Below are 17,411 nucleotides of genomic sequence, written 5' to 3'. Positions count from 1 at the left end.
TAGGCGATAAAAACTAATATGTTGCAAATAAAGTAAAAAGTAAAAATAAGTTAACGATGTATACTTTAGAAAATAATATATTGATATAAAATAATTACAACTAAAATTAATTATAAAGTTACCGCAAAATAAAATATTATATAACTTAAAAGATAAAAGTATAATACCTAATATTTATTGTGCTACAAAACGTAAACACCGCTAAGTTATTAATGAACTTTTTTTTTCTTTATGATACAAAATATTCACCTTGTTATTTATATTAAAATGATTCATTGCAGAGCGCTTTAATTTTTTTATTTAAATCGAACTCATTAATTTTTCATTTACGATGAAATGTAAGTACCCATAAGTACGTCGTTAGTTTATAAAATAATTAACCGAAAACGTTTATCTACATTTTTGTGTTATACTCATTGAATAAAATTGTTGATGGTTTGAAAGGCTATAAAGTATTTTAAAAAGCTGAATATTTTAAGGGGTTTTAGTGTTCAATTTTAACGTAACGTTCGCACTTTCAAATTGCACAATGGACGGCCGAGAGCTATTAATTGTTCAGGGTTATACGTCAATAAAAACTTTATAGCTTTTATAACATGTTATTAATTACTTTTGAGTAGGTACACCCCATACTCATAGTCTAGTATAGTATAGTGGTTCTATTCTGTAAAGTTAAAACAATAAATAGTGTTTAAGCAATTCTTTTTTTTAGTAAACCTCAAGCTTTATTTATGTTTTAATTAAATTTTTTAGGTAGTTAAAATATTATTGTTATTAAAACTAATAAACCCGTACAATGTGCATAAGATGAAAATAATTTTGAAAAGACATATTATATTATTATTATTATTATATTTATATTTTATGCGCTGTGGTTTTTAAAGGTAAAGACATTCATTTGATCATTGATCGTAATAGAAATATTAAAATATTTATAGGCATGGATTTTTTTTAAGTTTTTTGAAAAAGATTTAGGTATGACTTGATCATTTTAAAACAATCTTGGAGTGATTTATACTATATCAATTTTATAGTAATAGAGACTGCAATTGGTGTTAGGGTTTCATAACATCCGAACATCCATCGATGTAATATTTTAATAAGTTTCTAAAAATTAAACAAGTAATTAACTACCCATTTTAGCAACATATTATGTAAAAATTGTTTATATTCATTATATTATTAACACATTTAAAACCTCATTAGTCATCATCAGTAGCGTGCATAGGAGTTTGGTATGGTGGGGGGATATCATAAATAAAAATGTATTATTTTGATGAACTAGAGATCCAAAATTCAGTCATGTTTGGGGACTAAAAAAAAATAAAGCCCATGGGGTGGTTATATCCCCCCCATCAACCCCTTCCTGCGCATTACCATTTACCACACTGTAAAATTTAAAAACAAATTAATTATTTTTATGTAATTAACTTGGTATTTTATAAGATTTAAATTAATATTATTATATTTAATTTTTAACTCAATATGTGTCAAGTTTAAAGTTATTATTACTTAGTGACCTCGAACAACCAACATTTTTCTTAACTATTAAATTAAAAATAAACATAATTTTTTTATATATAGAATATGTTAAAATATTTATTACATTCGGGCATCGGGCCTACGACAATCTTATACGTCTGAGTTCTTTATTTGTGGTTACTAGTTATTACATAAATACATCAGGTATATACGGAGAAAGACATGTTTTAGTACTTTAGTACGGTATCTATACCTATTAAAACGTGGGGTTAAGATACGAGCTAAAAATAACTTTTGGTACCTAAACTCGTCATGCGCCGCAGCCAATGACAAACACAAACTTGTTTTAACTAATTTTTTTTATAGAGTTAAGCCGACCACGATCATTACCATTATTATATGTCGATAAAGATAGACGAGTTATTGACAATAAAAGAGCTAAATTGGGAGCAAGAGCGGCAGAAATTTACGATAGGAGCAACCAAACCGGAATTGTTCATTCGGCTTAAATGATATATCTATCCGAGATGTTGAACTCTAGCCAAGTGTACTTTATACCTTGTGGATAGAATTATAACGACAGCCTAGGTCAAGGACATCGTTTCTTACAATATTTAATTGCCGTCTCGTGTGCATTTAATGTTATACCAGGTGGCAGGCGTCTAGATATGCTATAGTTACTGGGATACCACATTGTTATAAATTTATAACATATCCGAAGCGATCACCAGTTCACTCGTGATAAGCTACGGACAACATACGGGGACTTCAACGACCAGGATGTCGATATAGTTTTGGGTTTATGGACCTATCACGATTAGGTTCTATATTATAATTGTGTAAGTAAACCTAACGAAGTCACGGCGTCACGGGGTATAATAAGTATACGGATATTATTATCGCGGTCAATGATTAAAGTATGCTGTCCGAAATAAGAATACTTGAAAAATGCGTATCATTGTGTTGATTTTATACTTGTACGGGAAAGCTGAATATACCGAACTATAGGAATGGATAGTATAAGTTGTCTATCGTCTATGTATAATATTATAGTATCGTGTAATTCCGAAAAATCTACACTCAATTCTATCTCATCAGATCCTAAAAATCTTTATTTGTATGTAATATTATGTACCATAACATTTGATGTACAAAATTGATAATATAATTATATAGATATATATTATACAGAAATAATTTATACATTTTAGATTCTGAACGGAGCTATACTTATCTATATGGAATGGAGTGAAGAATGTACGATATTGATTTTTTTTTGTGTGTGTTAGTTAACCATAACTTGTCGAAATAATGCTTCAATTTAAAACTTTGGGGGTGGATTCCGATTAATTGGGTGAATATCCTTGGTGTATTATAGAGGTCAATAGTAAGAAGCTGCCATCAGTTTTCAAAAAAATTGGGGAAAAGCATAATTTCGTGATATTTGAAAAAATCGATTTTATTTTTATATACCTAGGTGTAATTTAAAAACAAATTCTTGTAAATACTTGACATTTTCATTAAATATTTTTATTAATTATTGTTATCTATACACAGTTAAATTTTCAAAATATTCTGGCTTTTTTGAGCTATTAATAGAAAACTGAAACTTTTGATTTTTTCAAGTATTTTTTTTTTAAATGTCGAAAATTTGATACAAGGTTTTTATAAGTTGATCTTATTATAATTAAAAAAAAAATAGAAAATCGTTAGCCACAATTTTTTTTTAAGTGTTTAAAGTTTAAATTTTTATGAAAAATGTTAAATTTTTGAAAATTTGCAAGTAATTTTGTTGTTGAAAATTCATAAAATTTTTGTATTTATATTTAATTTAACATTAAGTTTTCTTTCAAATAGCTTAGAGAAAAGTCGAAGCCTCATTATAGAAAAAATGTTATTAGCGTTTGATTTTTAAATTTTATACAAAATCGCGCAATGATAACAATTTACCTTCTAACGATTTTCAATATTTGTTATTATTCAAAAAGTATAAATCGTAGATATTTTAAATTTAAATTTTCAAAATATTTTGCTTATTGTAAGACTGTTTATAGGCATTTATAATATTCTTTTTTTAGTTTTTTTTTTATAAATGTCAATAAAATTGTTTTGGTTTAGTCAAAATACTTGGAAATTTTACAAAGTTCCTCATAAGTTAGTCTTATAGTGATTCAAAAATTATAAAAATACATAATCATAATTCTTTTTATATTAACATTTGAAGTTAAAAATTGACAATAATTCGTCAAAATTATGAATATTTGCAAGTTATTTTGTAGTTAAAAATTTATAAAAATTTTTGTATAAGTAGGTAAGAGTTGAAAATTTAATACAAGATTTTTCATATTATGTTTGGATTACAATAATTATAAAAAAAGTTGAATGTTGGCCAATAAAAAAAATCATTTACAGTTTAAATTTTTACGAAATCAAAAATTCAAAAATTCACGCATAAAATAACAATTTACTATCAAATAATTTTAGATTTTTGTTATAGTTAAAAATTACTAGTCATAGAAACTAGAAACATACACCCGTTGTTTAAATTGGCATTTTCTGTATATGATTTAATTTTGGGGTAATTATAGGTCATTAAAACATAAACCACATTTTTTACCATTCAGTGAAAAATATATCCCAGGCTGACTCATCATCTTCGTTCAGAATCGTTTTTCGTATAAAATGATACCTGTCATTGGATTTAAATTTAATACATAAATAATAGTTTATATTAAAATTTTTCTTAAAAAAAAAAGAAATGATTAGTTAAATAAAGTTTTTACAAGGAGAAGTAGGTATGTTGTTATTATTATTAAACAGCATCGTGTCATTATTTTGACGGCAAACGAACAAGCTACAATATTTTATTTATGAAGATGCATATTTGTAACTATGCAATTAAAACATTTTTTTTTTAAGTTAATACTTTTATAGTAATTAATAATAAACGTAAATCAGTATTTAGTGTTATAAAAAGGTTTCTTTGATTATGGTATCTATCGAATGTATCCACAGAAAGATAAAAGCGAGACACTTTTTATATTATGTAATATAAAATATTACCCTTGTTAATAATGTGTAGTGATTCAGACATGCATGTAGTGGATGCAATTAGATACACAACATTGCTATTGCAGAATTCTTTGACCATCGTCATTATATTTCAGCAAAACCCTATTTATAATAAAATATTTATTAGAAGAGTAATTATTATTTGAATAAGCCCATTGAATTTTATTGATTTGTTAAGTAGTTGACTTGGTTATTGCAGTATAATAAAATCAATGATATAATTAAGCCATATTGCCACAAACTGTAATGTTTTTTAATTTAATAACATATAAAATTATTTATGTAATCATATGTTTAAAAACATTTTCAAAATAAAAATTATAATTTTTTATTAATTTTTGACGTAAATATAATGTATTTTAATATTATATTACTAGGGCTCGGATTTTAAAGCATATAATAACCATTAATAAGTAGGTAACTAAAAAAGCACAGAATTGTTTTAAAAAAGCAAAAAAGAATCATATTAATTTTTAAAAAAAGCACGATCAAAATTTAACATAAACTAGTTATAAAATGAATAAAAAAATTTTAAATATTAATTTAAGTTAAAAAAAAGAATTAACTACATACCATATATTTCCCTAGATTTGCAGTAGTGAAACTGACGTAAAAACGAACTCTCTACATCCACTGAAGTGATCGGTGCATACAAAATGTTCTAATTACAACAATAAATCTTAAATTTTGAAATGGTCGATAAGGATGTTATAGGTATACTGACCGTACAGATACTGCAGGCTAATTATGTAGATCGATAATCTATACATTTAACACATTTAATAAGTAAACCAATTTATGAAAACAAAAATAATCCAGAATTCGCATTCTGAGTTTTTACATTTCTTATTAATTATTCTTTTTTTTTATTACAATAGCATATTAATAAACATGTAAAAAAAATTCACAGCTGGAATAATTGAAAAAAAGCAAAACAAGTATTTACATAAACAAGCCAAAATAAATTGGTTTAATTGAAATCAGAATGACGTGAAACGAATGTATGTATAAAAAATAAATTTCTATCTCATATATAAAAAAAGAAGCATATGTTTTAAAATCCGACCCTTATAAATAAATAAAGCCCTATAATATATATTGTAATAACAACATCTGTATTTTATTTTAGAATAATATTAATAGATAATAATAATTCTTTGTTAACGTAAAATATGTAAGTTTACGTATAGGATTGTATACGTATATGTTGGATATTCTATTAAAAATGTATAATTATACCTATGGCTATGAGCTTTGAATAATGTGTATATTTTTTAAATCACCATCAAATTGTTTAGAAGTAGCAACATGATACCTATACAAATTCAAAAATGATATTTATTAAATAAGAACAATTGTATGCTAATATTGATACTTGTCGATTTAAAAGCTTAAAAAGTTGTTTGTTATTATATAGTTAAATTGATAATAATATGACATAATTAGAACATTATACTTCAGGAGATTTAAGAGGTAGTCAAATTATTTTATTCTTTTAAATCTTAATTTTCTTGAATGTTGTTTAAAATGTCTAAATATAAACTGGACTGACGATATCATAACCCCGGAACTTAAAAAAATGATTTTTGTTTTTGGTAATAATCAATTGTCATCTAAAAAATTAACTCTCCTTTAGTTAGATTGTATAGTTGACTGATATGGGCGCAAATATAAGCAAAACTATTTAATTGAATTGGTCCAATAGTTAATAAATAGAAAAGTGGCCAATTTCTAAATGCAAAGGTACCTACTCCTATATAACTAACCTTGTATTGATGGAGATTGACTGCAGTACACATTTGCGAGTGTATTCGACCATATTTTGTGATACATTACGTATCGATATATAGATTTAATAAATGGAATGAACTTTTTAATCATAAGTTTTTTTTTGTTTGAAATATTAAACGGCTGTAGATGGCTTTATAGAAATTTCATTGCTCAATCTTTCTAGCTCACTTTCTTTCCTCATGTACAAAACTATTGCAGTAATCAGTATCTACTATTGCCGCAGTAAATGTCTATTACACGATAGGTCGTGAATATAATGCATCATTGCATCGTATACTATAAAATTTAAATAATTAACAATTTTCCACTTGTATCTCCTTCTCAAGCTGACCTATTAATTAGAACTCATTTGATATGGTAATAGTTCTAAATATACTTCTATATTACCTCCGATTTGTCAGATTAAAAAGTTTTTTTTATGAATTAACTAAAAATGTACCATTGTTAAACAATTTAAAAAAATACATTGTTATATATAAATATTACTGGGCTTTTTAAAATTAAAAATTTAGTGTTATCCCAATATTCCTAAAGTAATTTGTGCATAATCGCTTATTTATATTTTCATAAGATCAATAAAAAATAAATTTGGTATAAGTACCTACTATTGGTACTTACTATTATTTGGCGTTTAATTGAATATTACCTATAAATATATACTTACTATTTATGTACACACGAATGAGTATATTTAATTATGCTCATGTTATTATATGGTAATATAATATTCAGGTATTGTCACTATTTTATTAATCTGATGAATGTTGGTTTGCCTTGGGTGGCTCAATTTATTGAGATGACATTCAAGTTTGACCTAAATTGCTTACATATATCTCGCTGAATCGTGTATGGTGATTAATTTGCCTCTTCAGCTGGATAATTTTAAATTTCTTACATCTTAAAATAAACGTATATTATAGATATATTATGCTGAGCTTTTAACGTTGGCTGAAGTCTACTAGATAAAAGATATGAACTTGTTGAAATTCATTGAGGAAATTTGAGTTTCATGTTAAGACCATATAAATAACTGAATATTCAGTTGTTGATTTTTCTTTGATTATAATTTTTTTGTTATACGGTGGATAATTGATTAATATTTTACTACTATATGAATGACAATAAAATTAATACGAGTAAATACTGTAATGAAAAACATAAAATATAGTATAATACACAAACATTTTGAGTACCTATGTGATTTTTTTAATACTACTCGAAAATGGGGAGACAGTAAAATATGAAATAAATTATTATAAAAAGGTACTACTATAGTTATTTGATACCTATTCTAATAAAAATTCATTTATAATAGTTCAACGTTTTTTTTTTTTGAATTAAAACCTAAAAATTGAATTTTTTTAAATTTAATTCATTAAATAAAAAAATACAACAAAACAAACAATAAAAATGTACACGCATAATATATTTATATAATCTTTGATATTTCATAAAATATCTATTTCTGCGTCTAACACAAAATAAAAACAATATTTAACATGGCTTCCTCTTAACAGAAGTTTTAATTTAATAAATAGATCATATATTTTATGAGTTAATACTTAATACACTGTTTATAATTTATCACATATTAGTCATCAAATTCTTCGAAATGAGATAGTGTTTGATTGTTTTGTTTTTTTTCTCCAAGCAGCTTTTTTAATAATTCGTTTGGTTTATGCTGTAAACAAATTAAATAACCTCATTATCTAATATTACAAAAAAAAAAAAAAAAAACAAAAAAAAAAAATCAACGCAAAAAGCAATATAACCTTTTTTAATGTTATATCTGAGAAATTGAAATTATGGAAAAATGACTGGACTTTAATTTGATGAAATGATTTTAGCCGATTTTTTTGATTTGTTTCTAACAGCTTTAATACCATATCAGTGGCACCTTTACTAACATTTTCCAACATGATATTGATTTCATCGTGTGACTTTGGCAGATACTGAAAATAAAACATTAATTAATGAACATCCGTTATTTTGGCTGTAACGAAATAATGAATTGCATGACTATTCACAATAGTAATATAATACGGCCTTGTTTAATGGAATTAAAAAATATATATAAAGAGAAAAAACATTAAACCGGCCAAAATTACATTACGCTTAAACAAGTCCTTTTATACCACTTTTATACGGGGTTTTAGTGTAATTATTAAGTGTAAACTAAAATATGTTCATTACAACGGGAAAAAACTATTTTAACGTAATAAGTAGTCTGTGAAGAAATGCGGAACTCCGTTAGTTCAATGGAAATATTTTTTTACAAAATACTAATTTAATAATAATAATAAATAATAACACATAAAAGAACTACTGTATTTTAAGAAACAAATATTAAACATTTAATAATAATATAAATTTAGGTACTTATAAAATCTCCCGAATGTCTAGTTATCAACTTATCATTCAAATCTTAAGACATATTGTAGTGAAGAGACTTTTAAGGTTGCCTATTCTGTAGTATATTATTATATAACTTTTTGAAATTAGTATATTAATCAAAGCAGTGGATAAGTAAATAATTTAGAATATTAAGTAGGAATATATTTTTTCTCAAAATGAATGTATTATCTAAAGTTTACATCACTATTCTATTTTATAAAAATAAAATTCTTATTATCATACAAATGTCGAAAACTTTATCTTACATTTTTACATAATATATACAGTTGAGCCATAAGTTCTGAACAAAGTTTGTTTTATAAAATATTTAAAAAAAAAACATACATACAATAACTGTATTAAGAAATATATTGATTTTTATTTTCTTCCGTTTCAAAAATATTAATTTATGAACCAAAAATTAAAAGTTATAAATAGTGGTTATTATCTCATGGGCACAAAATATAATCGTAGGTGACGTTTTATGCTACATGCACTGATATTTATAAAAAAAAATGATTTAAACGTTTTTACAGATGATATATGAATAGTATGTTGAGATTTAGGTTATCAATATATTATTTCATATATTATAATGTCTAAATGTTAATTATAAATTAATAAAATATAAATATATCAGAAAAACGCGTTTATATTATATTTATAATAAATTATCCATGAAATGTATTTTAAAACAATTAAGTTTGGATAAAAACATAATTATGGGTCAAAAATCAAAATACAGTGAAACTTTTACTTAGGGGAACAAAAGAAATTCGTATTTTAGAAGAATTCGTTAAATAGAATTAACGCATGATTAACAATAAAGGTCATGGTTCTCAAAAATAATTCGTTAAACAGAAATTTTCGTAAAAATGGAAGTTCGTTATAATATGGAAGTTTCACTGTATTTATTAATATTAAACTTTATTTTGACAATATACAAAGGTAGTTATTAGGTGTTAATAAAAAAGAACATACAAAAATTATAAGAAAAAGACATAAATATATATAATATAACAGTATATAACAGCAGTGATGAAATAGAATAAGATACTATATAATAAATAGATAAATTTTAATATTTAAGTTACTTAAAAAGTTATGTCAGTGACACGAAGCATCTGCAGATGTAGCAGTGGATGATTGTATTCTTAAGATGTGCTGTTGATAGGTATGTAAAACAAAGAGGGGTTTCGAGAAGTGTAAATGAGAATTTTATAATTGATATTAGAGAATGAGAAGCTCAGAATTATCTAGTGAGTTTGTAAGTAGTGATTTAAGAAAATTTGCTATTTTTTAATCAATATTTATTATCATAGAATACATAAAATAGGTATGAAAATTTTTACATCGACAAATATAATATTATTATACACTGTTTTTAGTATACTTATTAGGTGCATCTTAATACAAGAATAGTGTTCAATTTATAAAAAAGTAGAATTTGCGTGTAATAATTTGCTATGATAAATAGGTAATATGATTTAAGCGAGCATCATTAAATAGACTTGAAGATAAATTAATTTTGAAATGAAGTAATAAATTCGTACATTCCGTTTTTATTGAGTCTAGAAAACAAAAATAAAAAAAATGACGCAATTAACTAGAGGGGAAAATAAAGATGATCCGAAAAGAGAGATGAAGCTGAATGATTGTTTTTTGACTTTGAGTAAATGATAGGTTATCAGTCATAATTGCGTTGTTTTTATATTCCACATAAAAAAAGAAGCGTACTTATATCCTCCTATCATAGTTTCAAGGTTGAATTCGAATTTTGAGCAATATAATATTTATAATATACACAGTGGACTGTTCGCACGCACGTACACACACACAACACACACACACACGCGATGGTGATGATGATAGTACAAACGGCGATTGCGATCTCTTATATAATAACCTTCGTAAATTATATAATAACAGGACAGCAATTTTACGCAGGAGGAGAACAAAATAAATTAGGAAAAATGGTTTTATGGTGCATAATCACATTGATTAAAAATTAAGGATAAATTGAATACATTATATTTTTTGACTAAACGTAATCGGCTGCGTCTACCGAAGTACAAGCCATTAAATCCACTTATTCATCGTTGACCGTATAACGATATAAACATTATATTTTTTCATCGAAATATTGAAGCAAATTGCACGTACACGATGTTAAATTATTGCAGTAGAATATATATATTGTATTACATAGATCTGGGATAAAATATATAACTAAAGGTAAGATATTGCATGCCATAAGCGTGTATAATGCACTAGTACCTATGTAAGTATTATTAGTATTAATATTATAACTATTATCGTAACATTCGTAGCGCAATGAAGTAATAATTTGTAATAATTTATTTCATAACTCAATAAGAATCTGAAAATCTGTCAAAATTGTATGTAAGCACTTACGTAGTATGATAATATTATTAACCACCCTCTTCAACATCTAAAAATGATGGTGTCAATGATATAATATATACTAAATATTTTATGCTAAAACTATTCATCAAAATCGCAATGCGTTTACCTAAAACAAAACACTACCTATTATATCCATAAGATTTCGTATGCATTGTGCTGAGGTTATGCACTTATGCATAAACCATTTAAAATCCACTACTGATTATTATAATAATTTTAAATTTGTCTTAACATCTATAAATAATATATAAATAATGAAAACAATTCATTTCGTGCATGATACGCAAACTATATATTATTTTTGATTTTAAGTTTAAATAGTAAGTACATAATATATATAAAGTAAAGGTGTATAGAGTATTAGAGTCTATAAAATATTATCATTTAGACATTTAGTTTATGTACCTATTTGAACATATAGACCATAATATATAATGGGATAAATACCTGGCCACTATTTAGTCCATTACGGACAGATCAGATTTTTCACTCACAAAAATGTTGAGGTCTGGTGCAAAATAGTAATTTATTTTAAAACGTGCCGGTACCAACAATGACGGCGTTGGGGTAATAAAAAGTGGCGATAATTACCATTGTATATGTATAAATATTACGACAATGGGATCGAATGCGGCGTACAAATTACGCTCATACGTTTTTTCGTTTACCTGCACTGCAGTATAATATTCACAAGCCGCACAAATTGCACATGAAATTAGTAAACATAGGTAAAGGCAGTGGTTGGGAGTGGTACTTTATTTGTAGGTACCTACATACAATGTAACGAAATACTACAGCGCATTAGAAATTTACGGTTAGCGTTTTAACGTAGAGAAAATAATCATTTTCCACCATCTATAAACAACCCTTATGTTGTATTTTAAATTACAAATATTAAATCAAAAGATATTTTTATTTTATTTATTATCTATACATATGACAGATATCAATTTTTAATAAAAAATGTTGAGTAACGTAACTCACAATCTTTTATAATCACATTCTGCCCAGTAACCTGAAGATGTGTAGATAGCCAGTATCAACTACCAATTTTAAATTAGATATTTTTTTAAATTTTTCACAAAAAATATAATTTCAAGACATATGATGAGACATACGGAACAAGCCTGCAGTCTGATGACACAAAAAATAGTGACACTTAATAAGTGAATTAGCCAAGATAGTTTTTAAAAAAATATAGTGAAAAAGTAGAGCATTATATGCCGATAAAAATTATCAGTAGCTATACCTAACCACTTTTTTTGAGATAGCTGTAGAGTTAGAGCTGTACAAAAAAAAAAAAAAAAAAACAGTGCAGCGTTTCGACCACTGGACACATATATACTAATATATAGGTGAGAATGCATGTACATTATACTCGTTTACACATAAAATATATTTTATTTATATACCGCCTATGCTATTTGTCGGTAAACACCGTAATAGTTGGACAATAGTTGGACGCTATATACTTGTGTGCACCTAGTGAATGACTGGAAAATCGATTTTTGAGAATAATCACAAAATATGACAGCATTTATTAATTTAACTTTTAATATTTATGATAAAAGCAAGCAAAAAAAAAAAAAACAATAATAAAACAATATATGTACAACACAATACACCATGTACATTGCACAGCATCCATAATAGATGTTAAGGTTAATTTAATTTAATCTCTCTCTCTCACAAACACACACACACACACACACACACACACACACACACACACACACACACACACATATATATATATATGCTTCAGTGTTTTTCATGTACAGTAAATGTACACAGTACACATATACATGCGAACATTGGGCGCTGGTATATGTATGTTTAGTTTTTCTCGTATTTTCGCAGTCATTTTTCATTCGACGCCATAAATCATTTCGACGTATTATATATATATACATACATAATAAGAGCTTGCTCGGTGGTTGCGAGCATCAAAGATCCCACGGTGGTAGGGGGGGGTGCGAGGGAGGAAAGAGGTGCTTTGTTATTCAAGATAAAATAAAAAATAAACTTTTTTCCGCCCCGAACAACTCATCCCGTTATATTCGTCAGAGATTTATAAAAACAACGATATGCGTATACGATGTATAGTGTATAGACTTAGGCGCGCCTATACGTATAACACATAATATTATACATATACACCGAGAGGGCTGTTGACCCAGCTCGGTTGATATATATATATATTTTATTTTTTTGTTCCTTTCTTTCATTCTTTCTTTTCACCCCGCTCGCGTCTCCCATCATTTCTCATCGTTCCTTCCTTCCGCTCCTTTTCGAGGACATAACGAGGTCAAGCTTGTCAAAGTACTCGTCCATAGTATGTGTGTGTGTGTGAGTGCGCGCACGCGCGAGAGAGAGTGTCTATAATATTATACATATAAATAAATAATAATCGCATTATAAAACATAACGGCATATTCTCTCGACACACGCACACGACCGCACACACGCACACACACACGCCATTTATAACCATTTATAGGTATATATACCTACATAATATATGATATACAGAACGCGCGCACAACAGTAATCCACCAGCGGCAGGTCTCGGGCTCCGGCACGATCGTCGGTGGCGGGTGGCCGCGGAACGCTGCGCACAATAGTTTTAGCCGGCGACGGGTACCTCAATAACATTATGATATGATCGGTGTAAAAAAAAATAAAGGCGCCTGCGTATATAGTTCTTATTATTGTACCGACGACGACGACGAAAACCACAGACCCGGTTTCCTTTCCTTTGACACACATTTCGCACGCGGGCCTGATGTTTTTATACACACTTGTATTATACATATGTATAATCGTATAATGCGATAATGTGTGCGAGCAAAACAAAGCGACCATGCTGAATATTTGCAAACGTGAAAAACCGGAATTAGCGATTACAATTTTTAATTTTCTTTTTTTTTTCTGACGTCAATTATAACATTGCCTAAAACATATTATAGGTACTATAAAGAGGCACCCTACGCCGACAACACGACAGTGTTCCTATATAATACACTACAACTGTATATAGCGTGCTAGTATGCTACTATATATATATATAATATATTAAATTATCTTTGCGCTTGTGTGATAGTGTAATTTTTCGATTTTTTTTTTACACACAATACTATTGCAAGTAGAACTAAAGAACATTAATATTGGTTGTACATAACAACGTTTTATTGACATGAAACATTATTTAGATGTAACCTACTATAGATGCTGTACAGGTGGAAGGCGGTTTTCGTATAGAGTCGTCGTAACGAGTTTAAACATTTCGGGGACACTAAAATTGCGGATAACTTATACCAAAATATAATAAAACGTATAGGTATATGAGATTGTTATATGATCACTTATCTAAAATATTTTACGCTCGCATATTAAAACATTTTGAATAAAAAAAAAAAATGACAAAGGCAGTATAAGAGTCCAGGTGAAATTCAGAGGGATATTTATCATTTATACAAAGCATAAGTTATAATCGATTGTACAAAGAACAGATTTGAAATCTTAGTAAAGTTAGAATTTGTTGAGGTTTTAACGGACCCCTGAATCGAAAATTTTATTTGATATATACTTATAGTTTATCCAAGCGTATAAATGTATAATATACGATTTAGATGCTACCATTTATTCACAAAATTAAACGTAGCCGACACCCCTGCACACTATCACGTTCGTGCACCCACCCGCACACATCCGGCTACCAGTCGTCTGACAATTATTTGCTATAATATTTTCCAGTCGTTGTTGTCATCTGTCTCACACGTAGGGCTTGCATAATGCGTATGTGTGTGTTAACGCACAACATAAATTATATATTATATACAGTGTGATTCATAAAGCATGCTTACCCCTATTTTAGATACTGAGTGAAGTGATAAATATATTTTCATTTAATAATAATACATTTATTTAAATTTTTGAGTTTTTATTTTTACTACTTCAAAAGTGTTTTATGGCGATACAAATTTTTATTTTTTTTTTCAAATGAGGACCCTTCTCCCTTTCTTACTGTAAATTATATAGTGGATATATTCTTTTTTTTTTTTTGATGTACCCAATTCATCAAAAATGTAAACGACTAGTGTTTTAAAATTATTTGAATGTTTATTATTTATATATAAAGATAAATTACTTAAAAATGGTTTTACAAAAATATAAAATTTATGTGATACCGAATCTCTATCTAGTAATTATTATTTTTAGACAATTTTTATAAACTATAATTTTTGATAGATGTATATAAATAATTACCATATTAAAACTACCATAGCAATATAGCATCCATATCTTCCAAACAAACTATCGTATAGACCAATTATTTTTAGTACACAAAGTTAAATAACTCAAAACCTACTTGTTTGAATTTTTATTTTGATACGTTTAAATATTCAGAAAAAATATTTGTTAAATAATTCACTATTTAATTGTGTGTGTGTATGTGTGAGAGGGAGTGGGAGGTTTCGTTTGAACAATAGAAGTTTGTATCTCCATAAGGACACTCCTAAGTGGTATACAAATCTCAAGAATTTGAAAATATGACCTTTGAATATAAACTTAAAATTACCAAAAATCAAATTTTGTATAACTGCTTTATTGAAGAAGAAAAATAGAGTGTGCATGTTTGGCGAATCAGTCTGTATATACGTGTCGAAAATTATCCCACGGCGGCGACAGATATGAATCTGATACTAAAAGAAAAAAGGGAAATAGTATTTTATACTTGTGACAGCGGATAGTGTTTCGCCCACGACGTAATCTACTTACAAAAGCGTTGTGTATAGAACTCGAAATCATGTTTACAACGTTAATGCGTTACAATGTCATACACACGACATTGTTGGGGTGGGGGTGGGGCAGAAATACCTTATACCGATCGGATAATAGATATAATAATAAATATATATATAGTGTATATAGGTATTAAAGACGAAAAAAACACTCGCGTTCAAGTGCAGCAGCTGTATAAGTAACTATATAATATGAACGCATAAAAGACTGCAATATCATACATATTATACAACATACATATACGGTTTTATATAATAATGTGTGACTGTATGAAGCGTTACTGCGCTATATACAGAGTGTATTTCAGAGATACAAAACATTTTTAATGCAATTTCAATGTAAAGCTGTCATATATACTTGAAACACCATGTATACAAAGAAGTATCTAGTCTCCGGAGGGTGGATTTAAATCGCTAAATCTTTCAGATACACCCTGTAACACGTATAACGTTATATTTTATAGTGCATCTACAATGATGGGTTTTATTTAATCTTCATGGTGTAACGGCACGTAGTCGTCTTTTTTCATACTGGCGACCAAATGCACATATACATTACACCGAACACATATCGTGGCGTCTCAAAGTATAAAGTATTATAAATTATTAATATTTGCATTTCACATTGCCGTTTGAAAAAAAAACCCGTAATGTGTGTACACGTATTATATTAATGTAAAGTGCAATATATTATGATAATAAGTACCCATTAACCATAATGTAATGGCCATTAGAGAGGACCGTTATTATTATTATAATTTTATTTTTTACAACATCGATATACCTAGTTGGAGAGAAAACCAAGCGCGCCCGCTATCGTCGTCATTGTATTATTAGCGGAAAAAAAAGCGATATTAACGGAAAACGTTTTTTTTAAATATTCGGGCAACGCTCCGCGTTCCCATATTATAATATTACTTATTACGCCAATAATACGTATCACAGGCGTATAATAAAATATACGCACGTGAATATAATATACATATATACATTAAAGTCGCACGATATGCTGCAGAGGCGTAAACTTGGACTTATCTAAACTGCACGTACGGCGGCGCAAAACTTAAAATATGCCTTACATAAATCGTTTAAACGTATCACCGTACAAACGTATGTACCATTAAATAAACCTCTACAACAAGTGACCTCGTGCAGAGCAAGCTGCCATTAAGAGAATGGGATCCCTCTGCGCGAGTATATATCTATAATACCTATAAATAAAACACCTATTTCTGTTTACACACATTATATATATATATATATATATATATATATAGGTATATAAAATATACGTTCGTATATAATTTACATTATAATAGACATCGTAAGGTTCGGCTTGCCTGGAGTACGAGTATAGGTAATAGACGTATACCGGTTTTCGATGCACGCGCTGCATCGGTCATCGTTGGCAATTTTTCCTATCAAAAGTTGATGATCTGC

General features: G+C 27.6%; 1 protein-coding gene across 3 annotated transcripts in view; it reads right to left on the bottom strand.

The window, feature by feature from the left end:
- Positions 1–7,752: 7,752 nt before the first annotated feature.
- Positions 7,753–17,411, bottom strand: part of LOC114122218 (serine/threonine-protein kinase S6KL) — a 51,724-nt gene continuing 42,065 nt past the window's right edge. For all 3 annotated transcript variants that reach the window (XM_050201171.1, XM_050201138.1, XM_027984809.2), the window contains 2 exons: positions 8,118–8,297; positions 7,753–8,026 (listed from right to left, as the gene is read on the bottom strand). In XM_050201171.1, the coding sequence (XP_050057128.1) occupies positions 7,937–8,026; positions 8,118–8,297 (270 nt within the window). In that variant the 3' untranslated portion in view covers positions 7,753–7,936. The remainder of the gene's footprint in view (positions 8,027–8,117; positions 8,298–17,411) is intronic.

This window comes from Aphis gossypii, chromosome 1 (genome assembly GCF_020184175.1).
Source record: "Aphis gossypii isolate Hap1 chromosome 1, ASM2018417v2, whole genome shotgun sequence".
Lineage (NCBI taxonomy): Eukaryota > Metazoa > Arthropoda > Insecta > Hemiptera > Aphididae > Aphis > Aphis gossypii.
Note: the sequence above shows the minus strand (reverse complement) of the source record. Positions and strands in the feature narration are given on the sequence as shown.